The sequence below is a fragment of the Anopheles marshallii genome, chromosome 2 (assembly GCF_943734725.1).
Source record: "Anopheles marshallii chromosome 2, idAnoMarsDA_429_01, whole genome shotgun sequence".
NCBI lineage: Eukaryota > Metazoa > Arthropoda > Insecta > Diptera > Culicidae > Anopheles > Anopheles marshallii.
Window position 1 is genome coordinate 22264227 of NC_071326.1, and position 27086 is coordinate 22291312.

Consider the following 27086-nt stretch of genomic DNA (forward strand, 5'->3'; position numbering starts at 1 on the left):
CGATCCGCAAGTGGCGTGTAAGAGAGAGAAAGCGAGAGGCAACGAGAGCTACAGCAGGAGTTAACCCTATGGCCTGTCTGCTGGCTGGAGGAAATGGAACGTTTGCCTTTCCGGGGAATTTCATGGAATGTGATTCTTCTTTTCCTAAAGCTGTGGTTTGTTTTTTATGCTGCTATATTTTTCATTGGAACTCAAGCCAGCGCATGGTGTGTGGCGGTGGGGACGAGATGGCGGCGATGGTCGTGGTTCGCTTACTCAGCACACCAATACACTACCAACAACGCGCTGAACAACGTTCGAACCATGGGTTTTCGTTGTGTTTTTTTATTATTTTTCCTTCATTCTGTTTCACTGCTGGAATTGTGTGCTGCCCAGTTTTGGTGCCCGGTAACGGTCGTTTTCCCCATTATTCAGCAAATTGTATAGAGCGCACAGCGCTGCGGGGCATAGTTAATTACCGGCGCACACCCTACGCTCCCGCGGAGGGAAGTATCAAGCCATGCCCATCGGCTGCAGTAGGAAAGTTCGGTGTGATTTTCATTTTGGCATTCCCTTTTACGCCGTAGTTCTTTGCGTGGTTTTATTTTAAACAAACTCAGCACAGTGGCCAACGCGCGAGGGGAGAAATTTCATTCTACATTCTAGTACGCCACTCGAATCAAATTTAATATTACGGTGCCGTAACGGACGATCACACTAGGAACACAATTCCTGTAACACTGGACATGAAATTGTCTTCAAATTTCAAAGTCTATAACGATAGAAATAAGCGGTCTTACTTCCAGTAGACCTCAGCCAATGTTCAAAAGAAAGCCACTCTATTTGCTACTCCTTTCTCTTGCGGCGTTAAGACACCCTCGACACATACTTTCAAAACCGTCGAAACAGAGTGAAACTACCACCTCCACCTCCACCTCCGACGTGATCCGACAATTTCAATATCGTATCGTGTGAGTAGAAAGGAAGACAAGGCGGACGCTAAAATCATGGCAACGTTGCCTCACGATCAACAGCTTCATCATCCTCACACACCCAAAGAACTTCCTTCATTTTCTTATGAACAGCCGTGTTGCCACGCTTTAGCTGTTTAAGTCTTGTGTTCAACTTCAAATCCCCCCCACCCCACCCAAAAGTGCACCAACATTCGCATCTTTCCCCACGACTCCCATACACACAATTGTCTTTTTCTCATCGACTTAAGTCTACCAACACACACACACACACGCACCAAAGCCGCTCGAGTTAGTGTTGGTGCAGTGCTTGCTTCGAAATGTTTGAGAAACTCATTTGAAGAATTGACCGGTCAACAACGGTCAACGGTCACATTTGCAACGTTGCCATGTTTTCCCGCGGTAAAAAATGATGTTTTTTTTGCGTTTGCGTCAGTGTTCGCGTGTTTGTTTGTGCTAGTCGATATGTTTACTCTTGTTTATTATCTGAAGTGCGAGGCAGTGTTATTTTTACGAGGAAGCGTTAAAAGATAGAGCCATTGCATTCCCACTCTTGCAGCCCGAAGGACTCGAAGAACCTTGGGGGGGGCAAAAAAGAAAAAGAGACGCTTGTGGGTGTAAGTGCCAAGGTCGTTGCTGATGCTGTTCACGAGGATGAAGAATTTAAAGTCGCCGTGTAACGTTAAATGCTGGGAAGATACTTTGCCTACAGCATTACGACCACTATCTGCGCTTGCCAAACAAGCATCCGTAAGTCCGTTAAAGGATGAGCTGGAAATAAAGCTTTGCAATAAGAGCTATAGCGCTTCCTTACAAACTCCTCGAAGAACCACAGGATGCAGAGCATTATTCGCCTTAAGGAAAATTCATTCACTGTTGTCCTTCACAGGTTCCTGCTAATCGACGAAAAAGTTAACAGCGAGGAACTGCGTGATCGCAATAGCTTGCAATTCTATTGGAGTCTTTCGCATTAAGGACATCATCTCATTTTGCCTGTACCTACTATATTTTGAGAGCGGCACTATTACATAGGAAGCCCTAAAAAATACACCGACCCCATAGACAGAGTGCCAAGCTTTAAGACACGATCAGGTGAAACAAAGCTGTAGGTATTCTGCTCATGAGTCAAGCTACTAAAAACGCTGGACGGTGTGCAAATTGTGATGCAGAACGTGTAGCCAAGGACCTCGAGTTTTTCCATAGAGTCAACGCACATTTGTTCAGCCGGTGATGACACTGTGGACTGTTCTTCACCAATCATCGCCAATTTCCACCAATCTGTTGTCGTACAAGGCTCTCTGCTTAGTATCGTCGACGACAAGCTATCGATTTCGGTCTCATTGCTCAGATATACCTGTAATCTGGATTTAAATTTTGCACATTCGTTTTGTACGTCTAGATAATCGAGGTTCCATTCACCGAAGAGGAAGGTTAACTATTGCCGTTAGACGAGAGTTACGCTTTAACCTAACTCAAACAACACAACGTTGGAAGCCATCGCTGCTGAAGTACGTTTAGCCACCGAGGTGTCAAGATTCGCCGCAGTATACTCCTCGCCCCAAGTTACGCATGAAATCAATCTGTCCGCTGTCACTAGGAAAAACGCCAAGCATGTCTTAGGTAGTGACCTATCTGAAGGACCGGGTATGTGTAACAAATTGCACTCCACCTTGGTCCTATTTTTCGGAGTGAAGATTTTTCCTGTGTAGGTTGGGCACCTTTGGAGCGATTAATGGACGGCCACCATGTTGAGATACCTGAGTTCAATACTGACAGACTTCTATCAGACCCTGAGAACAACGTCGTTGCCAGACTTTCGAGAGACTTAGACTATATTACCTAGCTTGGCAATTCAGTTTTTGCTAGGGTGGAAAGGTTAGAAGGTAAGGGTCTTAGAAACCTAAGACTTCCTCTATCCTTCGTCTACATGGCATTGTATTGAATATATATAGTTTATATAATTTTTCCTCTGTTCTAAATGATTTTTAAATTAGTTTTACTTGCCTCTTAAAGTCATATTCCAATGCATACAAACGATATCATCGATATGAAACGCCCTTCAAAATGGTACGACCCAAACCAGTAAACCGTGACCTTATGCTTTTATGTGTTTTTATATCTCTTTCTCTCTCTTCTTGGCGTAACGACTAGGCTAGGTCATGCCTGCCATTTCTGGCTTACTGGACTTATTTATTACACCACGTAACCGGAAAGACAATCCTTGCTACGGGTGGGTTGGGATTTTGGACCGGTTCTGTCGTGTGGAGATCGATGCCGCTATCAATACACCACTGGGTTTCTTTTATAATAATGAAATGTAAAAAAAATATTGAAAAAAAATAGCCGCTCACAACAAAGAAGCAATAAAACCTGGTCATTCTGCTTAAATAAAAAAAAGCAAACAACGAACGCAATAAATGAAATTTATAACCATTCCATTTCTTAGTTCATAAACGCATTTGTTCCATTCCAACAGAAACGACAAACGAGCTAACAAAAAAATATAAAAATTACAAACAACGAAGAAAAAATCCCATTAGGCATGGTTATTCTTCTTTCCAAAGCAACATGAACGAAAATAGTAATAAAAAAAGCAACAACTCGTCAAAAACGCAATCTACGCTACTCCCTTGAAGTTTTTTTTTTCAACCCCCCATTTTCCTTTTGCGCTTTGATGACTTTGACCTGTTGAGTGTATTTTTAGCATCTGACCAAATATCATCGTCAAAATGTAATTAAAACGAAACGTGAGAGTTTCACTACCTCGCTCTAGACGAGATTCGGTAACGGAACATCCTAAAGCAGCTGTTATATTTCGTTTTACGCCTATTATTAATATGAATAAATATTGTGTTGTAGATTTATTGAAGTAAGGTTGCAACGTTGGTTTAATACTACCCAGGGCAGATCCTAATGAGATGCATTCCATGATCTCCGAGGTACTTTCCAAATTCGTCGATTTTCAGCGACAGGATCTTACCTGAAATAGCAAAATATAAAGAATTGATTATTTTCCACGTAATATAAACAGCAATTAATATTAAATAAATAACATTTACTTTGCCGGATGTTGTGAAAATATTTCCACAAGAGCAAGGCGGAAGCAACGGCGGGTAGTAAAAACATAAATTTAATGAACCAGTTCCGTGTTGACTTGGCTGTTTTGGGGGCATCTACCATCCCCACCATCATGCTGCTGCTGCTGCTGCTGCTGCTGTGATAGCTGTTTGGATGGTCAAATGGATAGTCAAACCAGAGAACGCATAAGTAGCAAAACTGTGGCGACGATCGGACCCGGAAGCCATTAACATTATTGTAACGAACGTATTATTGTGATTCTATACTTCAACCTCTCCACACTACTACGACCACTGTAGGTGCAATATTTTATACAACCATCATAAAACATACCACTCTCTTCCGGAGCACAAACTTAAAAACTGTCAAACAGCTTGAATGTTCTGGTTGTCTACACAGAATACCAGAACCAGAGCCTTGTTTGGGAATGAATATTTAAAATAAATTTAAAATAAATAAATTAAATAGTGAGTAAATGAATTAAGGATTTAAGTGTATATTTTTCACGAGTTATTCTATCCCGAATGTTAAGTATTTTGAAAGCGAAAAACCATTATTACCGTCACTCTGAATCAAACTCAGTATTCTTTGAGGTTTCCCTAGAACGAGGTCGTATAATAAGATTCAAACCGATAGCTAAATATCCAGAGTGCAATTAAGAGTCGGACAAAAAAATATAATCCAATCCAGTAAGAGGCATCCGGTCGTGGGTATTTGGAGCGCCCACCCTAAAGTGTGTTTGTTTCACTTCAACCAAGTTCACTCGAAGTTACACTTGAAAACTCAAGCTTCGGCAGGTACGCAAGTCGATAAACTTACGCAAAGCCTAAGTGCTGAGCTAAAGCACATTGGTCGAAGCATTGCAAGTACCAACGAATTTGAAGATTCGGGTGAAGTCTTTTGCGTCAATTTTTCAACTTAAGCGATACAAGAGATTCTGTATAGACACTTGCCGTTTCTTTTCTTAATATTCCTAATTTTAAACGTCTGATTTACTTCCTTCTTTTTTGCTTCTTCTACAAAAAAAAATAAAGTTCAGTATTGTATAAAACAATTTGGGTTATAGAATTTAAATCCTCCATAAATTATTTATTACAAAAATTCCGACAGTAAGAAAAAATGGCGAAATAACCATGACACTATGACAAAAGTGCTCCAAAGCCTCAGAACGCCTTTTGCACTACGCTCACAACAGCACAGCGTAACACGATCTAGGAAAAGGAAATATAATAAATTTTCAGAGGTTTCCGGAGAAGATAATATTTTCTTATCAACTGATGAACTTTGTGTTTCATTGTGAATTCGAAGCGCCAAGTTTCCTTTACGGCTTCCGGCCTCAAACAATCGTATCTCTCTTATCGTTGGAAACTGTGCGGAAGCTGCGCTCCTCAAGCACACACTGTTCCGAGTCCGATTAAAGCTGGACTTGTATCACAATCATTTCAGATGTTATCAATAAAGAAAAGAGGAAAGCTTTTTTCATTTGCTTGTGACATTCTTTTTGTTTATCTCTTGCATGAGCTTACAAATAGTGAAATAATTTTAAGCAAATTACACTACATGCACTGAATTGATCTGAATACGTTGTCAAGTACGTTAGGACATCTAAAAATTTCAATTGTGACCCTGTCTTTCTGACAGCGGCTGACGTTTTTTTCCATCTTTAAGCTCTTATCTATTATTTGTTTGCACATTGAAAAGCTTTTGCAGCACTATTTCGTACGGGGCATATCATTTTTTTTGCTAAATATTGTGTCAGTTAAAATATCTAAAACAAGTCATCTGCCACGTACACATCTATCAGCATTATTTTGCGCTTGCAGCATATACACAGCATGATTGATAGAATGATGGAGCGTAATTTCGCATCGTGCACACTATCCCACGCAAACCAAGCCCTTCGCTGTCCTTGTTTGGGGATAAAGTAGAGTATTATGGTACAGCTCTTATTCCGTCTGACAGTGATTGATTTGCCTGGCCATGCCATCCATTAATCCTACCAGAAGCTTTGAAGTGGATGGTTGAGTATTTTTATTTTTCGAAAACAAATTAAACTCAATCGGAAAATTGTACTGCTTACGATAGCAAAAAGGGGTTTTGTAAAAAGAAATACACAGTAGTTTGTTTAAAGTTTTAAGCTGACGAAAGAATTGGGTTAAAACGAATGTTTACATTAAACGATGCAAGTACACTCTAAACTACGGGGCGGAATGGCGTTATTAGGAGGCATCCTTCATCCAGAAAATAAAGGACTAACATCGCATCATTCAGCACATCATTTCCCCATTCTCATTTGGGTGAGTAATGGAGTATAAAAAATGACATCAAAATGGCAACATAAATGCAAGCTACCTTCCGGTAGCGTGCAGTGCACCAACAAACATCCCCGCTGCTATCAATGGTCCATTAATAATCGGTTTTCAAGTCCGTCTTTTTTGTTTTGCTCCTGCTTTTGCCCCACACACCGACGGCTGCTCTATTTGTTCTTGTGCATTTTTGTATTTACAGATACCGCATACCGGCACACCGCACCGTGCAAAAGACAATCATAATCCGTGGCTGCTGCTGCTGCTGTAGTGCTGTTTCTGTGGGTAGTGTGTTGTTGTGCAGTGTTAGTGTAATGCTGATGTCCCATTAAGTCTTACGGGAAAACGAGCAGCTGTTGCCACAGTCCACCAGGTACAACCAGTAGCAGCAGCAAGAGGAGCAGCAAATGGAGAATGTAACAACGTCGAGCAAAGGATTACCATGACACACAAAAGCGTGGCACAGTTGCAGTTGTGTGACGCCAACGGCAGCACCACCACAGCCAGTGCACGGTGGAACTGGTTATTAAATGAAAGGTAAACAATTGGGATAAACATTCATTTTGCGATCCTAAGAGAGTAATTTGGAGTTGCGGTGGAACATTTTTTTGTTTCAGACAATAAGATACAACATGGTATTGTTTAATATAAATAAATTCACATCAAAGTTCATGTACCTAAGATCATTACTTAAGCTACAATTCAAGTCTTATTTCAAATCGATTTTCACTTCTCTCTATTGCCGTCCAACTTACCGAACCAAAACATGCGTTAACGCATCAGAATGCGTTGATCACGCTTCAATGGTTCATCAATTTTCGATTCGGCTGTTGAATACCCTAGCATTCTATCGATATGCCGAAGCAAAGAAGATTGTATGCACCGTCGTACCTGAAACCGGTCCCAAATTCTTCATGACACCACAGATACGGGTCCTAAATTTTGACAGCCTTGTTTGCATGTGTTGGAAATTTTCGAGTAGACGAGCGATTGGAGTCAATGCTAGTTCATATTTTTATCAGGATTGAAACGGACTTTCACGTAAAGCCTTTCTTCAATGAATCTCCGATATAACTAATATAATATAGTCTTGCTGTTTGTTAACAAACGAATTTAAGTGCATTTTAGCAGCTCAGCAAGCAACTCACAATTTAAGAGCATTTTAGCAACTCAAACTTTGCGGCAGGCAGATGACATGATGGTAGCGGCGCCAGTCTTCACACGAACGGACCAGACCAACATCTCATCCGGACCAATCCCCCGTACGCAGGACTGACTAACCGGCTACGTGGCTATCCAGGCTGTTCTAACGAAAAAAGGCAACATAATAAACCACTAACAAACTAGAGCATTACGCTGTTGTTGCGAATGTGCTTGCCTTCTCAATATTCGTAATACCAATATCAGACGAGCTTTGAGTAAATGATAAATATGTGTAGCTTTTACACACGGAACTCTACATTTAGATAATTTATGCATGCGCAAAACATTATTCTCCACCTTAAAAGGTGCCAGAGAATAGGGTTCCAATATCCCATACGCGTATGCATATGCGTGATACCCTTCCCAAAGATACCAACAGTGGAGTTGTTGCAACAAAACGGGAACAGCAAAAACTATCCTTCGTTGCACAGTAATCTCTCTCTCGGGCAGCTCATACAGCACACCATGGTTTTGCGCCTGTTGTTTGTCGCGCTAACGTTATTACATCTGCAGCGGTAAATTTTAATTTGGAATATTATCGTTTCACATATGTCAAATGAAATGAACCGTGCAAAAGAAGAATGGACCACAACAGCAAAATTGCACGCACGGTACACGGTACGCCAAAGAGACCATTCTCCCTCCAAGCTCGGCCGTAAATGGATTTATGGCGAATTTCGCATTTATTGTGTATAAATAATACCAAACCGATAACAGGGACCATTCCTTCGGCTCATATGCGCATTTTAATTTATATCCAAGTACCAATTTAAATACCAACACCAGATTGTTTTGTTTGGGAACTATTAATATTGCACTTATACAGCACAACCACACAAAATGTTAATTTTACGATAGGAAACTAAGCAATGGCCACAATGTTCACACCATCAGTGGAATTTTGGTTAAAATTTACATGTAAAACACTATCAGTCCTTACCAGACGAAGCTAAAGCAAATGAGAGAATAAAGTTGAATGGTAAGATAATAATGATACATGTATTTGTTTAATGCTTTATCAATATAAATACACTTACATTGAATCATACATAGACCATCTTATCTCCCAGTGGTAAACGATCGAAATATATTGCGTTTCTAGCATATATTTAAGACCCGAAAATTATAATAATATAGCTGACCTAGGGTAGCTATAACACACACACACAACCGATAGAGAAGGATAACATGAGGAAAATTTATCCATTCTCTTATCGCCACTGTAAGGTATGGAATGATAAAAGATAACCCTCTGCATCCTGTTCCATCAACGAAAGACACCCCACAGTGTCTGTGACCGAACAGGCAACTAAATGCAACGTGTGGAAAAAAAGGACTATTGATGATATTATCGTTAAACAAATATCGTCATATTACATTTAACGTGATGTTCATGACGCCCAGCTACAGCTACAACTGGTGGAATGGTTGGTTTCGTGACGCTGCATACAAATTGGCCGTTTTGCGGATATATCTTGCACCTTCGTTTCTAGCTGTGCTCTGTTATTTTTTTGTTACAATCAGCCCATATCCCATGCAAAAGCTCGTTAAGCTTTGCGATAATGTGCGCTCAAATTGTCCGTCTCGAGAATGGCCACAAATTACAACAAACCGGCACCATTTCGGCGCAGATACACACAAGGGAGGAAACAGTAGCCGCCCTTTGCAGGCATCATTCGATGGAGCATCTTTTTGTGAGCAGTCAGCCTTTTTCGTAATTATTTGCTGATTCTACATTGTCAAATTTAACGGTGGTATTTGAAGGAAATTTTATTCCTAGCTGATGCACCGATTGTGATTCGCTGCCATTTTTCGGACCAAACAAACAGCAGTTCACGCTTCATTAAACAGCTCAAAATCTATCGCTACAAAGTGCACATCAATATGCAATGAAGGGAAGCTGAATATGCGCATGCTGTTGAATGTTTTATTGACGGCCAGCTCGAATGTCGCGATTTTTTCTATGAAAACAGACCCGAAAATTGCAAAACCCTCTAATAGACCGCCAAACATACCGATCGTCCTCCTATCGGTGATCGATAATGAAGCGAAATTTGCAAAGCAATGGAGTCTAATTTGGGTAGTGTTGGGGAAACAATAAAGGTGCTCACACTTTCAACAGCAATCATAGCGCAAAGTACATATAAACTTCCAGAAATCCGGTTCAATGTTCAAACATCCCCCGATCAAGCAATACTACTTGATCGACGCGAACAAACCACATAATGTATCGAATAAACATCACGTTTTGGTGTTAATTTGTCGCCCATTTGTTAATCACGCGAGAAAAACGAGTTTGAAAACATCTATTCCATGCATGCTAATGAAATGTTGCACATGATGAATAAAACTAAAGTGTAGTGAATATAGGAGCGAAATAAAAGATAGGGAGTTTCGATTGTTCTAGTACCGAAATTACAAAACTTATAACATAACAAGAAGTGTCCATAGCAATTACTATCAAAGTTTGTCTAAATTACTTTAATTACATATTTTAAATGTAAGGACAATGATGAGTAGACCAGAAATGGGTTAAAAATACTTCGACAGGTGTTTGAATTTTCACACCACTCATATCACACCACTTCAATATCTGGTGTTTTGTTGTCCTTCCACCCAAGTAAGGTGAAATTTTGGACGACTTCAAAGATGCAATTACCTATCTGCGCGCCACCCCTGCGTATGTTAGTATTGATTAGCAGGGACGCTAACGGTGGATATGCATCATTAACGTAATCGAAAACCAGTTACAATTGCATAAAATCCAGGTGAAGAAGCAAAGCACCAAAGTAATTTTAATATGCATTTCATTCTGTACATACAAATTATATAATAACTACAAATAGCTTTTGGTTGACAAATAGTTTTTCCACCTTCAAATACCAGTCAGACATTTGTAGGCCAATAAAAAAATTATGTTATTCCACATGCCTTTAAACAAACTAAATAATAAATGGTTTAAACAAACCTAACACCTCGAAACAACTGACTCTTGCTTTTAACTTCGCCTAAAGTTTAAATTCCACACCAATATAGCAAATCGTGGAAAAATGAAATCAACCCAATGCAACACACACACACATACAACATCTGTTTTCATCTTGCCGGAAACTGTAATGAGTCCCAGCCGGAGGGCTTCAAGGTTGTTGTGGCCGATCAGCTGACGATGACAATGCCACCGTATGTAACAGTGTGTACAGCCCGAACTCGTATGCTTTGACTATGTATCTACCCTCGGGCCTCCCTTTCCCGGGCACATTTCCTTTCCTGCAAATGTTCCCACGCCACGCGTGTTTGTGGCGGTGTGGTTTACACCAACAAGCCTCCCGATGTTTGCTCTAGCGGAATGTTGCCCCATTTCTTGCCCAGGAAAACAACACCAAACATAGAAGCGCGTGGTTTTAGTTGGAAAGGGAGAGCCATTACCGCACGAAGTGAGCAAGGATAAACAGGACAGGAAAATAACGTGCAATCATAGAAAAGATCTTCGCAAAGAGAGCAAGCAAGACAAAAGAAATGCTTTTGAGAGGGCATTTTCTCAATTTGTGATAGAAAATCCCTTCCCAGTGTCCGACATACAATAGCCGTACCTTCAATGGAAATGTATCCGCAACTCCGTGAGTACAAATAGCTTCACTTGTTTCAGTAATTTTCACTGCAATTGGATTGGATGTACAAAATAATCCGTCTCTAAACGGTTTAACTAAGCTACAAAGTTAAGATAAGTGTGTTAACAATAAAACACATTCATAAAATTCTTAACAGTTCAAAGGTCTACTTCAAAGGTTCACTGTATAACTTTTACATAATTTAATAATCACAAATAAATACTGCTTCACTGTGTTAGTGGCATCCCTGGTTTCAAGATTCGGAGACACCTTTTCCATCTCTAATCCAAGACTAGGCGCCTCCACTGAGGAATGAACGCAGAACTGTGATCGATTGCAAAGAAAGCAATCTTAAGTACAACAATTGCAGCAATTTAATTCAATGCAATTGGTAATGAAAAATGGTGGATCAATCCTTTTAGTAAGTTATTGGGTAAATTTGATGTATACTATCGAATATGGTGGCCACACCGATTTGGGTTGTAGTATGGCAAGAAGTAGAATAATTAAATTAATACGTAAAACTCGTTGAGTAGACATACAAATGAGCTTATGAATATGCTGTTGTGATATTATTTAACTGCGCGCGCCATTCGCCATGCTACGCTTCTGTCATGAAACTGGGCCATTTTCCAAAATCTCCCAATGGTGAAGCCTCCGTCAAGGCGGTAACAGAAACAAACACAAGAGACTGTTTAAATTATCTGCAATTTCTGCTTTGCCATCCATCCATTCTGAACATTGTTGTGCACCGTGCTTCCACAGCTCGGTTTGACAAAATGTTGCTAAATTGGGTGCAATAAAATGTCTCATTAAAAATAATTACATTGTTCAAAATATGTCGTATTCTACGTTTTTCTCTCCCGTACTACAACACATTGATGCGTGGATATTCATGATTAAGCAAACTGACGATTGGCTTATGGTGAATTTGTACAAATGCTTCAAAATTAACATTATTACGTTCTATTCCAGTTTGGAGCATTTGAAAACATCACGTAATTGCACAACGTTGTTTTGACTCAAACTCCGAACTTTTGCGACGTCAAATAACGGACGGGGGTTAGAATTTAATACTGGCCAGCTTCGAAACTTCGTCTACAGACTATCGACTTATTTTACCACATAGCCGGATAGCCTACGGGGGATTGGTCTGGATGGGATTTTGGTCCGGTCCGTTCGTGTGAAGACCGGCGCCGCTACCATCATGCCACCGGACCGCCCCTACGCACTTTCTATACTAAAACAGCAAATATTTAGTTTCTTACTGTGTACCGTTTAAATAGACACAGACGGACATTTCTGCCCGCGATTGTTCTCGAAAGTAGCTCAATCTTGTAAACAAGGCAAAACACCTCGGTGAGACATTTCTACGCCTACTGTGTTGGTATTGCACCCCATAATACCGAACAAGGTAAGAAATTATGTTTCCAACTCCGGATAGAAATTACCATAAGAGATGTTGTGTAAAAATTCAGTATGATAAAACACCATACTTTTCACGTTAATAATTATGCCTTTGTAATTACCCATTCCCGGATAAAAGTAAATTAACGACGAATTTACACTGTACTCGAATTGAAACAAAGTTGCCAAATGACCCACCGGTGGTGAACTGACAAACGTAATAATATTTATTTATCGTAAAACCAGGGCCAGCTACATGCCACTGACTTTTAATATCAATTTCTGTATATCAAGGCAATCATATAAAAATAATTAGCGACATGTTTACAGTCTCGATAAGAACAAATTTGTAATATGAATCAGAACGGTATGTATGAAATATATGGAAAAAGAGGCATTCCGTTTAACAATTGAAATAAATTCGTTTCAGCAACAGACATTCGCACTATTAATCAATTATTTTAATGGGAAAATGTATCACGACTACCGAAAACGGGGGGAAAATGTGGTGGAATTGCCACAAATATGCGACCGATAGAACACCTTAACAATACGCCTGGTCTAAGTTAGAAAATCGTTTATTTATGTCATATAATTATAACGGCTCTTAGCCGAATTATCAAGTAAGAAAATAGAATATAATACAATTTAACCAAATGGTGTGTGGATGTTTATTCTACCTTACCTTATTCTCAACACTGTCACACAGATTGCCCTTTTCGGTGGCATCAAACAGCTCCTGCTTGATGTTTTCCGGCAACAGCGGTAGAAAATCGTTCATTGTATCGGAAAGATCGTCCGATTCCATGTTGCCGCCTACTGATGCTGCCATAAGACATTCAACTGTGTCTACTGCAACGATGTTATCGGAATTTCACCACTTTTGCATTCACTTCTGGCACACTTTGGGATGAAATGCAAATTCGGCCGACCTTGGCCACTACACGGGTTCACACGAATGGGACTTTTTTGTTGCTGTAATATTCAAAGCCCTTGAGCCTTTCACCCTTTTACCAACCATAAAACGGAGAGAGAAAGAAAAAAAAGAAACCAGATGTTACACATAAACCATACTTTCACTTGCCACTTAACCTACGACACACTCATTCCCAGTACTCGTATGCTTTGACTAGAGAAAAAAAACGGGGAAAAGAACTCATACACTGGGGAACTTTTACAAATGCGTGACGTACAAACGCACACACTCACACAAACACCGACGCCAAGCCGGTAAATTTACTTTCAAACGTGGAATGGTAGATACACGGATTATACACACTTTCCACCGGGATTTCACATCAAGCGCATAATGGGAAAAACTGAATCCGTTGCACCCGCAATGTAACAGACCTGCCTCTCGTCACTTTCCAACGCGTTGATCCTTAGCAGCCATTGCTTTACACGCACGCACACACACAAACACACGCCACTAGAAAAGACCTCACGCACGGAAAGTTTGCCCTAGTGTTTGTTGTCATAAAACAGCGTGCGTTGCATTTGCTACAGCGCTGGCTGCAGAGAAAAGAAAGCATCAGAACGGAGTAACCGATAACGCACGCAGCAAACCGCACGCTACGTTGCCGTTTGTTGTTACCCACATACACACACGCACACACACTCGCGAACACAATCATATACGCGTTTTTCCTCTGACAGCATCACGGCAACAAGGCACGCAACTCGCAACACAACATGCTTCCTACGCGTCAATGATGGATTCGATTGTTGTGCATCGCATCGCACCGGCTAATCGGCCGACTGGGGACGTTTATCAGCCGCTTGTTTGAATGCAGCCAAAAATGCGTTTGCACACTTTACCCCCCACAAAAAAAAACGGATGCGTTGGGAGCACAAACCCGAACAACACCTCAGGCACGCACACCAGCACAACGCACGCAAAAGCACACGACCGGTGAGAGAGAAACCGTCCAGGGAAAATGGCCGACTTTTGGCCGACGGGCGAATTGATTGTTCCGGATGGCAACGGGGCAAACCACTAAAAAGCTGCTGCTAGCAGTACCGAACCGCATGACCTTGGGGACCAGAAAACGAATGGGACGAGCTCCGCTGGCGGCTGGGACCATGAATTTAGACGCACCGCGTACACTTGCGTTGCAGATATGCAGAACGAATCTATTGAACCATTTTGATCAGAAGAACATTCTGCTGGATGTATCTCGTGACGGAGGTGGCAGCACAAATTTCGAACTGCTTCTTCTATCCTTTCGAAGCGGATACTTCCATTCGAATGCTTTTATGAGCTGATTGGAATACACGGAACCGGAATGCAGACGAATGGCCAAAAACTACGCTTCACGACATGCAATATAACAAACACACGACAGGGCCAGGACGCACTTCTTGTTACGCTGAATTAACAAACTCTTCGCATGAATTACACCGGAAAACTGGATGTTATCCTTACAATTTTCATGCGGCACACCCACAAGCACTTGCAAACTGCACTAATTCACTGCATTTATACACTTTGCTTCTACACTATTGACAACAGTAATTTTTTTTTTACTAAATTCCAGATGCTCGCACTCCGATTTTGTTGTAGCGAATCCCGTTTCACGTATGCGTTTTGTGTCTGCGCGAGATGAAGTTGATGTGAAACACAACGGCAACGATGACTCGCTCAGGTTGCTTCGTCGGGCGCCATGTTGTTTTTCTATTTGACAGCAGCTAAAACACGAAAATGTCTCCGATGTTCATCAACCAAGGGCGGGATTTTAATAATATTGAACGATGCACATTGCAAGGGAGGTTTTTTATCGAATATTTCCAAAAGGATTTTCTTAAATTAAACTAAAATTTGTGTTTTTTTTTCGGAAAATAGGTCCCAATTGAGGTCTGTTGAATATTGTGAATATACCTTGAACAAGTCTCGGATTTTTTAACGAAACAGCTGTCAAACAACAGAAAATCCGCACAAGGTTTACATGGTGGGATGACATTGTTATTTTGCTTTGGTGAATTTAAAAAAAAGGCCAGAACAATATTGAACAAAATAGAAAATTTGTTGGTAGTTCAATTGCATTAGCAACTAGTGATTAAAATTCCCACCCCAACTGCTTGTAGGTGCTTCATCCCATTGCTGCATTCGTTCGCCATATTCATTTGCAAGAGGAAACATTCAACCCGTATCAAACAAACATTAAACATTTATTGAAACATTTAACTTATTCATACTGCACTGTACTGCTCAACGAACACATTAATACCAACGCGGGAAGTTTGTAAAACCGGCAGCAGCTCTATTTTGCACTTTTCGTCCGCTTCCTGAACTACCGTCTCCTGCACGAACGGAAAACTCTGCAACCGGGGATTATTTCCTATCTTCACATACGCCAATTTCGTTGTGTGCAGCAGTATTTTAAACTTTAGGACCGCGTTGTCCGACACGCTTTTTAAATCCTTCATGCGCGCATCTAGGGCTAGCAACGATTTACGAAGCTCCTCCTCGAAAACGCTCATGTTTTCATCTTTCTCCGACACTGTCCCACCGTAATTCAGATCAAACACGTAGCTTTCCAAGGGATTGTCTTGCTCCTTAAAAATAACCACCTCCAGACGGCGCATCTTGCCATTTCTTATCAACTCCCGGGCGGCCTTCAACGTTTGTGCAATGTAATCGTTCAGCGCCGTGTAGATGGATATGTACACGGGTATATTGTACGCCTTGCGGATGCGAAATATTGCCTCTGGATAGAGCTTGCGCTTGTACAAGATTGAATTGATGTATATTTCCATCATCTCAATGATGACGTCGATCTCTAGAGAAGAAAAATGGTTAATTAACTTGCGTTTGTTTAGAGCATTTAATAGAAACGTAGAATTTACCTCGTTTTTCGGTAGCGGACGACATTTTGGCGCTGTAATTGTTGTTATGATGCCGACGCTTCGAATGACGTTTAGTGCCGTTGGTGGTGGGCGCGCGGAAAGCATATGCGCGATTATGCTACACAGAAATAAACAAGCTCATTTACAACAGGTTATTTACAAATGCTTAACACTTGCCCTGCCGGACCGGTCATTTTGGCTGGTGCGTTTTATTTTGGGTACATTTTTACCGTAGTTGATGGATGGCTTTTACTTACCCCATTCTTTAGTATAAACTTTTAAACAAATTTGAAACATAATGCAGTTTTTCGGTATAAAGTAACCGTCTATAAACGGTAGCTTGGAAAAGATTTAGAATTTAAAGCGCCTTTCAGATAATTTCATCGAAAAATTAAAAAATACATCCCGTTTTTTGTTAATAGTTGTACCTATATCGCATAGCAAATCGTATTTCTAAAAAATTGCATGCAGTTTGAATTTTATTCCATCAATTTTTAAATTCAACGAATCTCGCCCAACACATTCACGTTCTTCACCTTTATGCGGTACGACCCACCCCAAAATTGGCCCATCATCGTTTTATACGGTCGCTGATTGATTTGTGTTGGAATTGACATCATAAAGCATACATCTTGCTCTCGTTTGAATGTGCACGTAAGGAACATCGATGTAAAGAGAGAGATATATTCAAGCGGCAAAGCTTTGACGCGAATGATGGGTGTATGTGGCACTAATCCCTATTCCTATCATGGTATCCCACTAATTATTGTTCTCCGGGTGCAGGTTTTGGTATATTTCTTCTCTTCATGTCCATTTGGTCACTACTCCATGCAATCACTCCATGAAGGACAGATGGATACGTTTATGACCATCGTTACTAACGAACGAAGAAATAAATCGAAGATCGAGAGGCATTCGACGGTACGATAAGTGTATCAAATGTTTTAGAATTTCGATTATAATCCATTCATCCCGTATTTCTATCCTAGCGTGTCCATCCGTCCTGGCCAAATAAGGAAAGGAGGAAGGTTAGATTGTGTTAATAGTGCCGAATCTGGACTATTTATGTTTGTGTGAGTGTGTACTGTGTCCTAATTGATAATTATTATCGAGAGATTGAGAGTAAAAGGTACAACCATTGAATTATTGAACCATACACATTATTGCTATGAGTTGTGAGAAAACAGTGCGAAGAGCCGGTGAAGGCGTGCTGGCGGTTTATGACGATACGATTCGACGGGGTTTACAGCTTGATCTTGTCAGCCAGCGAACACGATAGACCGGTACCGTCCGGCTCGACGTTGAGCGACTTAACCACGCCATCCTCCAGCACCATCGAGTAGCGTTTCGATCGTAGCCCACCCAGCGGTGGCAGATCGGCACCGAGCTCGAGCGCCTTCGTGAATGCCGCTGCCGGGTCGGCCAGCATGCGTACCTTGCCGCTGGCGTTGTGCTGTTTGCCCCAGGCCGACATCACGAACGGATCATTCACCGATACACACACGATCTCGGTCGCACCGGATGATTTTAGATCTCCCGCTTTGTCGACATATCCGGGCAGGTGAGTCTTGGAGCAGCCGGGCGTGAAGGCTCCAGGGACGGCAAACAGGATCACCTTCTTGCCTGAGCACAGGTCCGCAATGTTTACCTTGTTGGCGGGCGAATCCTCAAACAGATCGATTGAAGGTATCTTGTCCCCTTCCTGATGGTGCGCTCATCGTCATCGTTTGCACAAGTTGATGGTGCATGAAAGAAGAAAGAGAACACAAGCGTAAGTTAAAAGCCGTCGGTAACACACACAGACTAAAATCATCGCAAATACAAGAAAATAAACCACGACGGAGGAAGAGAGGTCGGAATATCGATTTATTATGGACCATTTACCCCAGTGCCATTATATCATTTCACCACAAAAAGGAACGTGCTGGGGAAATCGTGCCTATGAAATATAGATTGCTGTCCTCTGCACTGCACACAATAAGCCATGGTGCTCACCATGTTAACCAGCTCGGGATAATCTTCCGTATCCTTACTTCAGGTCACCAAACAAGCCCGAAGAACGCAAATGAGGGTAATACATATTTCATGCGGACCAGATCTTCGCGTTCACCCAATTTAACGTCACTACAGAATGTTTCCCTTTCTCGTTACGCATCGAAAGATTTTTTTTCTGAATTATTTTGTGAGTTCGGCTTGTTACATCGATTATGCCTTCATATAACCTATTGCATATTCAAGGACGGGTAATGTCCTCGCTCTCCCCAAAAAAAAAAGGATCCAATCGAATCGCTATCAATTCCCCACGAGTCCATTCGAAATTACTAATCTAATCAATCTATTGCTTTCGTTCGTTGATTCGTTGCTATGGTAACACCGTTACACACAGCCTATTGGGTACAGAGGTTACACTTAAAACCAAGGTGAATAATTAATTTAACGATTTAAGGTTTCCCTTTCGGACCGAGTATTAAACTTCATGATCAATTTAATGTCTCATATAACTTTTTTTTCCTTTTTGGCACTCTTCTCGAGGGTCCTGTTCTCCGGCCTACCTTTTGCTAAACCACTTCAACGATGGTTGAAGTGAAACTTTTGGCAAAGCTATTCAATAACCGATGAGAAGACACTTTACCTTCTTCCTACATTCTGCAAGTCACCACTTTTATTGAAGAATGTGATTACGTGAAGGTGTTTTCTTCTGGTACGCAGTTTACGCAACACCTTTACCTTCCCATCGCAAGAAGTGTGTATTGTCAGATAAAAAAGTCCCATCTTCAAATATTTCGGTACAAAAATGCTCGCAACATGAAAGTATCTTTCTGCTACGTAATTCATCGAAGCATGCACAGAATACCGTCAATATCATCCTTAACTTGCGTATCTGTGCATCGACTCCTGCGTTCATCCAGAACTCAATTAAAAGCCATTCGACGAAATATACATTCCACTGTGGTTGTTCGGTGAAAGGTAAAGTTATATGCCTAGACAAGTTAGCGTTAGGATCAACCCTTACTAGCCAAAATCCTTCCCACACCGTTGCCTACACACTAGCACGCCCTGAATCAACAAATAGCGTCCCAAAGTTTGAAGTTCAACAAGAACTTTCGTTCTACGGACGGTTGGGGCGGAACATTGGAGTGGCCCATCAGGGAGACATAAAAAGAACACAACGTAGATTCTATTTACCGATTCAACAACCGGAATGAAGGTTAAATAACCGAAAACTCGAACAGATGTACGAGAGGGGGGAGGTAGGATGGGTATTCTGTTGGCTTAAGATAATATTCATCCATTTCGTATAAACTTTCGGTTTGGGAGATTTTGTACAAATTGAGCCAGAGACTAGGTGCAAGGCGTGGGAGTGAAAACATAAAAACCAAAGCATACAATATTCAACCTCAAAGGATACGTAGCATAACTTTATCCAAGCGCGCGACCACCCACCCATTGCTCGCAAGGCTCGGTGGAAATTTCCCATCATCACAACTAGGTTCAACGTAGTAGAAAATTGAGCCGCGAGTGTATTATATGCTGTGGTTTGCTGCTTACAAGTGGTTCCCAATGGTACTTCGCGCTTGAACCATCTGCACAACAATAACATAAGACCGTACAACAAACACGTACAAATTGCACAAATTGCACGAAAAACAGCTTGAATTTGACGAAGGATGGTCCTAGTAGCCTGATCCTTTTTATACGTGCTATCAGCGTGTGCGGCAACGGACGGCGACATGGCCCAAAGCGTGTTCACAACATGTTGCCACACAGCTAAACACAGCGAGTCATCATAAATAACGACAAAAAACGATACTCACGCGGTGCCTGCTCGTTAGTATCGATCGCAGGCGTACGTGCGAATCATACGGGACCATCCTGGTTAGTAGGACACCTTCTGTTCGTCTTTCGCATCCCTACCATGAGCATACACTCAGTTGGAAAATGAAGAGTGCATAAAAAAACACCCATCCCTGCTGCCAGAAGGCATATTTGCATCTACCTAATGGCACTGCAAACAGTAAATAAGCTCGTATGCATCAGAGAGCATAAATGTAAATGCACTCATGGAACGATTTTTAGAACGGTGTTGTTTAAAGCTAAATTTGGCTACTTCAATGGAACAGTTTATATGCAGTCGTAATAAAATATAAATGTGGCCTTTTGTTGCCATTAAAATTTCACCTTATCTATCGTTTTCTCAAAACACTAACAGCAGTACAGATTTGAATTTTGCGTTCAAATGAGAAAGAATTCATGGACGCTCGAAATCAAGTTCACGGTCAGCTTAACCTCACATTTCGCCACCAATTCACGCATTTAACTCGATTCCGTGCCGACTATTGCTTTACCGGTTTTTGCGTGGCATTATTCAATCGCTTGAAATCCTTCCCACCGACAATTACACATGACAGTGGCTTGACGCGGGTTTATCTCGCGATCTCAAACATTCTATGACGCTCGTGCCATCGTCACTGCAGAGGAAATGCCAATCAGGAGTCGATCGAGCGTCTGAAAGCGTTATGTAATTTATGTTCGCCTATAAACACACCATGACCAAGGACCACACAAAACCGTACCCCGTTCTTACACCGGGTTTTGCATACCTTAATTTGCACCATCTTCGACGTGTGGAATGTAGCAGCAGCGTTCAGCAACACGGGACGTCCGCACTGGTTCAGCACAAAGGAATTTTTGACGACGGCACACGACGAACGCACGAACGAATGCATCGAGTTATCGCGCGCGCACACACACCCGCAAGCAGAAGCAACAAACCGGAACCGGAGAAGCGTGGAACGGTGACGAGGATGAGATAGCACGTGCTGGAAAAGGCAACGCGTTGGGTCCTTATCTGCGTGCCAAACAACACACCTGCAGGTTCGGTTCTGTAGCGAAGGAAACGAAGGATATTCATGTAGCGAACATTTATATGCTTCCACCCTAATGGTGGGTACGTGTGTATGCGTAGCGTAAAGTTGTTTTTTTTTTTTGGTTGGATTCTAATCAATGTTTAATCAACGGAGCTGTTGTAAATCGGCCATGAAACGGCTGATCATTGGAAGGGATAGCCCGTAACGGGAGCACCACTTTTCCGTTTCAATGATCATTATTTACAGCTGTTCAAAATGAGAGATCTTTTCGTGAAAACACACCGCAGCTCGCCGTAAACGAATAGCGAAAAGCTACATTAACTAGGGGTGATGAATATTTCCCGGAGCAGACGGAAGTGAAGAATTATAGCGCTTTCGATTCCACTCCTGCTGTACTACAGGGAACGTAAAATAAAGCAACTAAGAAAAATGAAAAAGGAAATTCACCTGTTTTTACACCGATTGATTGTGTTTTCCACTATTGTTGCACAACACCTGCACAATGTTATTCACGGCAAAACGATGCTTGACAGTTGAGAACAGTGAGCCGATTGATGGAATGGTCAAAACATTTATTCAAACGATTGTTGAAAAAACTTTTTCGTGAGTAGCAATTGAGCGGCGGGAACTTGTTGGGAACAGGATTATTCGACGAGTGCTTGGTATGTATATTTCTAATTTAATTTTCTAGCAAATAAATGAACGAATTCTTTTTGGATTTCAATAAAAACCATTACTTTTTCCAGCTGTCAGTAGTTCTGACCGATAGGTTCCGTCTGTGCTGCTAAAGTAAACATAGTCCAACAAAACAGCCGGTATAGCTCAACTGTCAACGCATTGTTTTCCTTTTTCTGGATCGCTCTCACACATTCTAGAATTTACAGGAAAAACACCGAATACCACGACTGGAATAGTTCCTGAACTAATGCCATTTGGTTGGCGTGATATTACATACGGTAAGTTAAAAACAGACCAGCATTTCTCTACCGAATGTGCCAGTTATTGCTTTATCATCTGTTTCCTCTACCAGATGGATGACACAGAAATACAACTGTGCCCGCGCATCACCACGGTGTCGAAAGATGGCCATGCGGAAGACCCGGGCCAGCAAGTAAAATCGAACGCAATCGTACGATTCTCGATTGTACAGAGTACGGTACCGTTTGGTCGTTTAAAGTGCAACACCAACCTGAATATGCCTCCCTCGAACTGGCTAAACAATTCGGCAAACTCATACGGATTGGGACAATTTCTATCTCACCAGGCTGGTTTCAGCAGCTTCCGTATGGCCAACATGTTTCCCGATTGCGTTGGCGGAGTGGATGTGGTTTCAGACGCGGAGAATATAAAGCGATTGCTCAAACTGCCGTACTCACGCAAAAGCGTCATCTCAATGATCGTGCACCGCATCGAAAATACGTTGCTGATCGACGAGTTTGATGTAGCCAAGTATCTGTTGCTGCAGAGGGAAGCGGATTGGCATTGGTTGCGGTCGTTCATTTCCGAAAACATAGTGAAAAGCCTGAACGATGGCGAGCGGAAGTTGTTCCTGCATCCAACATCTCGAGAAGCTTTTCAGCAAAAGTATCTTACCTCGAAGTTTCTTTATCACAGTTTGCAGTCAGGCGAGCAGAACGAAGAACCCCATGATCCCGTGATTCTGAACGATTGCGCACCGTATACACCACTGCCACTTGCAGGGCCAGTGCTGCCGGAACCGACGAAGGAAGAACATTTTCCCGATGCACAGCAAACGAATCACACGTTCAATCGCAACGTGATTTGGACCTTCGAAGATATACGCATGTTAATTGGTACTGATATGCCGATTTTTGGTGGGGCAAATCGACCGTGCATCAGTTTACGGTTACGAGATGAATCTAAACCGATCAACGTACTGACGGGTATCGATTACTGGCTGGATAATTTGATGTCCAATGTACCGGAGGTGGTTATGTGTTACCATCTAGATGGAATCGTGCAGCGCTACGAACTGATTAAAACGGAAGATCTACCCCGGCTGGAGAACTCTGAGTTTTCTCCACAGCTTATACGCAATGTAGCACAAAACATTCTAGCCTTTCTGAAGGCAAACGTTACGAAGGCCGGACACACGTATTGGTTGTTTAAAGCTCGTAATGACGATGTTGTAAAGCTGTACGATTTAACCACGCTATGCAAAGCTCATGGGGGAGATTCCGCGACAGAAGATGAAACTGATGCACATTCTAAGGAGAAGCTACCTCCAAAGGAATCAGGACAATCGGGAGATGAGGCAGGGGAAGAAAATTGTCCCACCAGTAGACCGTCGGGTGGTCAGAATCCTTTTACCGTGCCAGTAGCGATGTTGCTTTACACCGTAGCAAGAAACATGAAAAATTCCGTTGAAAGTGGTAATTTATCGGCATCGAAGGCGGGAGCCATTCGGACACTGCTAAACAATTGCATCAAACTACTGCCCAAAGAAAAGTATCCACAAATTGTTACGTCGTCGCATTACATTCTATCCGATTTGCATATTCCGGCCGACACAGATCCAGGTAAGATGAAAATTGTGGCACTTTTCCGTACGTTATCCGACATACACCGTTCTCTCGTTTTTACAGGTTCACCCAAATTCAACACTACACTCGAGGAAGAGGATGATGAAGCGGGATATTTGTGTGGAGAACGTAATTCCACCCCGTCAGAAAACGGTTTGGATGAGACGGAAGACGAGGCACCCACTGCTGACGAGCAGGAAGAGCAAAAAGCACAGACAGGGAATGAAGCAAAACTGGAGGCAGCAATCAAAAGCATCAAAGATACGCTAAAAGAGTACAAGGTGGAGGAGCGATTGGGCAAACATCACAACTCTCACCCTGCTCCATTGCTGTGCGAAACCACGGAACGATGCATCACTGCATTGCAGCATATTGTCGACGGGCTACAGTGCTTGCAGTATTTCGACAACTATGAGGAGCAAAAGCAACGTGAGAAGGAAAAGGAAGCCGAACGGCAGAAGATCGTACACGAGGAATCACATCCGAACATGGCGAAATCGGATAATCCCATCCCGCTGCCATATCAGCCGCTCCGACCCGAAGCACGCCCAGTCGACCCAGAGAAGGTAATCCCGATGGGTTGGAAACCAACTGGAGAGGAAAATGCACGGGAAGGGAAAGACTCCGATGCTAGAAAGGTTGGCAAAAAGCGTTCGAAAGGCAAACACGCGGAAAAGCAACAGAAACCAGCGAACAGTAAGCAAGACGACGGAGTAGATCGCGCACAAGAAGTTGACCCACGGGCACTATTACTTAAGGGACAGATAGGTGTGATAAAATCGTGGAACGTTCACTTGAAGATTTTGCTGTTCGAGAAAGCGTGCCTAGTGTACGCTACCATGGCCGAGCAGGATTACGCACAGCAACGGTACGGTGCCACCCTTCGGTATCTATACTCGGCCATCCGCTGCCAGCAGGTCGTGACGAAGTACATCTCGTGCGTATCCTCACAACGCAGTTTGCTGTTGGGTCGGGCGGGCGATTGTTTTTTTCAGCTGGTTAAAGATTGGAACCGAATCGGTGAGCATCTGGCACAATTCTCCGACCCACATCATCTCGACCAGTTGATTATGGAGGAGCTTGTGAAGGATATTGGTAGCGAGGTGGAAAACACTCTTCCAGTTCCGACGGAAAATATCGAACAGCTGATGATTACTAGCTGCAGCTGCTATGAGACGGCCATCGACGGAGCGGCAAAGGACTCGCAGGACGAGTTACGGCGACGGTTGGGAAGCGTCCGGAACGAACTTGGCGTAAAGTATATGCACTGGGCACAGGAGGAGTATCAAAAGTATTGGGATGTGGAACGACCGAAAGATGAAGCAACCGATTCGGCGGAACCGTTGTACCAACTGTTAACGAAAAAATCCTACGATTCGTTGAAGAAAGGTGTCGCTTTGTTCGAGGCAGTTAACGACACGACAAATCTTGCATTTCTGCTTTGCAACATGGGACGATTTATGCGCTTCCGGGCACACATCCATCTCGTCGGCGAACGGTAAGATTGGGGCGTACCACAAGACCCTGAATCATTAGGGTTGTTTTTTTTTTTAATTTAATTCATTTGTTATCCTTTGTATTTGTAGACCGAACAATGTGAATGTCCAGAAAAAATTCTACCACGAAGCCTTCGGTTACTATCAGCACGCTCTAAGCACACTCGGCACGCGTAAGGAAAATCCGGAATTGTGGTCACTGGTAACGTGGGAGCTATCGACCGCCACGTTTAACTTGGCAAAGCAACTCCAAGATCACAACGTGATTTCAGTCGACGGACAAGGAGGACAAACACAGTCACAGGAAGAAATCGAACAGGAGGTGGTCGATATGCTTCAGCGGGCGCTCAAATTGTGTGATCAAGACAACAGCGGACCGAAACAGGTGTTGTACTCCTTCCGAGCTGGTCTCATACACCACAGGTAGGTGTGGCACGATCCATTCGGCCTTGTATGGAAATTCATTCATGGCATTGCTCTCTTTCCGCCTACAGGATTGCATCGTATCACCACATGTCTTACCGCTACACGGTTGACGAGCATCGTCGCAAAACGTGCCTGCGGCTCACAAAACTCCACTACGAAAAAGCGGCGAGTATTTTCGAAAACCTCTCGGAACCGCAAGAATTTCTACAGATCCAGATGGAACGCATCGCACTGCAAGAGTACCAGTGCGAGCAGGCTTCCGCATCGACCGCTAAAACGCACCATCTGCTGGTTGCGCTGACACTCTGCAAGCAGGCATATCCGCTCATACAACATATCGCCAATGTGAAGCCGCATGCTACTGATGATTCGCCGGGCGGCACAACATCGGTCGCTGGAAGCGGTGACGGTGTTGGTGGCTACGATGAACTCCAGAAACTGTTAGAATTATTTGAAAAACGGCTTCAAGTGATACTGCTAACGCTCACAAAGCTTTCGCTGCAAGGTGCAGGGAACCTTAAGGAACAAACGGCCAACCATTATAAGGCTTTATACGCGTTAGCATTGCAGAAACGTCCAATCATGCAAACGGAAGATGCTCCGAAACTAAAGGCTGATGAAACCGGTACACTGATTAAAGAGTATGCCTTGCATCTGTCCAACATTTTGCGTCAAGTATGTGATCTGGATCGCCAACATGAGGCAGCGTCATCGCGATAAACCTCTTTGGAGGAGTATAGTTAAATTGTTGTAAATGAAACGCTTTTATCTTCGTCGCATGTGGAAGTACGATATAGGTTTGTCGTTTTGCTTTCTCTAACATAGAAATAAACTCTTGATTATCCCGTTAAACAAACAACCGCAATCGTAAACAACGTCATGAAATCGTCCTTGGTGACCCACATTTGTTGTGGTTTGCCTGTCTTCATGTACTCTATCGCTACACTACTGAAAACGATTTCTAATAAACGTGGACAAAAATAGGTACATGGCTCGTGCGAATGGGAACCAAATTAAACACGACAACAAATCGTTTATCATCCCGTATGCCTAGATCGCTCGAATAGGAATCTGTCGCCCCGACAAGCATATTTTTCATTTTGGCGCATTGTCTGTTTCTAACGAGCCGTACTCAACAATATCGTTTCGTTTTTCGTGACAAATTTCGCGTTTTCACTAGGAAAACAAACACGTACTTTTAGTTTGATTGCCATTATTCACAAGGTTGTATTCGATGGGGGTTTTTGGTCAACTATTATTAGCATATGACGCTTTTTCCCGAGAAAGCTATAATTTCACTGGGTTTATCAACTAATGTACTGATATTTTTGTTTTGTACTGCTGTTGTATCGTGT

General features: G+C 42.4%; 4 protein-coding genes across 4 annotated transcripts in view; 1 reads left to right on the top strand and 3 right to left on the bottom strand.

Moving 5' to 3' along the window:
• The window catches only part of LOC128710407 (E3 ubiquitin-protein ligase TRIM33), a 35331-nt gene extending 21947 nt beyond the window's left edge, over nt 1-13384 (bottom strand). The window contains exon 1 of the mRNA XM_053805461.1: nt 13238-13384. Within this exon, the coding sequence (XP_053661436.1) occupies nt 13238-13384 (147 nt within the window). The remainder of the gene's footprint in view (nt 1-13237) is intronic.
• Nucleotides 13385-15741: 2357 nt separating this feature from the next.
• Nucleotides 15742-16423, bottom strand: LOC128716875 (DNA polymerase zeta subunit 2). The gene is made up of 2 exons (XM_053811391.1): nt 16399-16423; nt 15742-16331 (listed from the first exon to the last, which is right to left on the bottom strand). The coding sequence occupies exons 1-2, from the start codon at nt 16421-16423 to the stop codon at nt 15742-15744; spliced, it is 615 nt and encodes a 204-aa protein (XP_053667366.1).
• A 1218-nt stretch (nt 16424-17641) lies between these two features.
• Nucleotides 17642-21125, bottom strand: LOC128718867 (peroxiredoxin-5, mitochondrial). Its single transcript, XM_053812483.1, has 2 exons — nt 21000-21125; nt 17642-18100 (listed from the first exon to the last, which is right to left on the bottom strand). Exons 1-2 carry the CDS (start codon nt 21123-21125, stop codon nt 17642-17644), a joined length of 585 nt encoding a protein of 194 aa, XP_053668458.1.
• A 1171-nt stretch (nt 21126-22296) lies between these two features.
• LOC128716891 (erythroid differentiation-related factor 1) lies at nt 22297-26451 on the top strand. Its single transcript, XM_053811393.1, has 4 exons — nt 22297-23806; nt 23873-25307; nt 25396-25728; nt 25800-26451. The coding sequence occupies exons 1-4, from the start codon at nt 22297-22299 to the stop codon at nt 26449-26451; spliced, it is 3930 nt and encodes a 1309-aa protein (XP_053667368.1).
• Nucleotides 26452-27086: the final 635 nt, after the last annotated feature.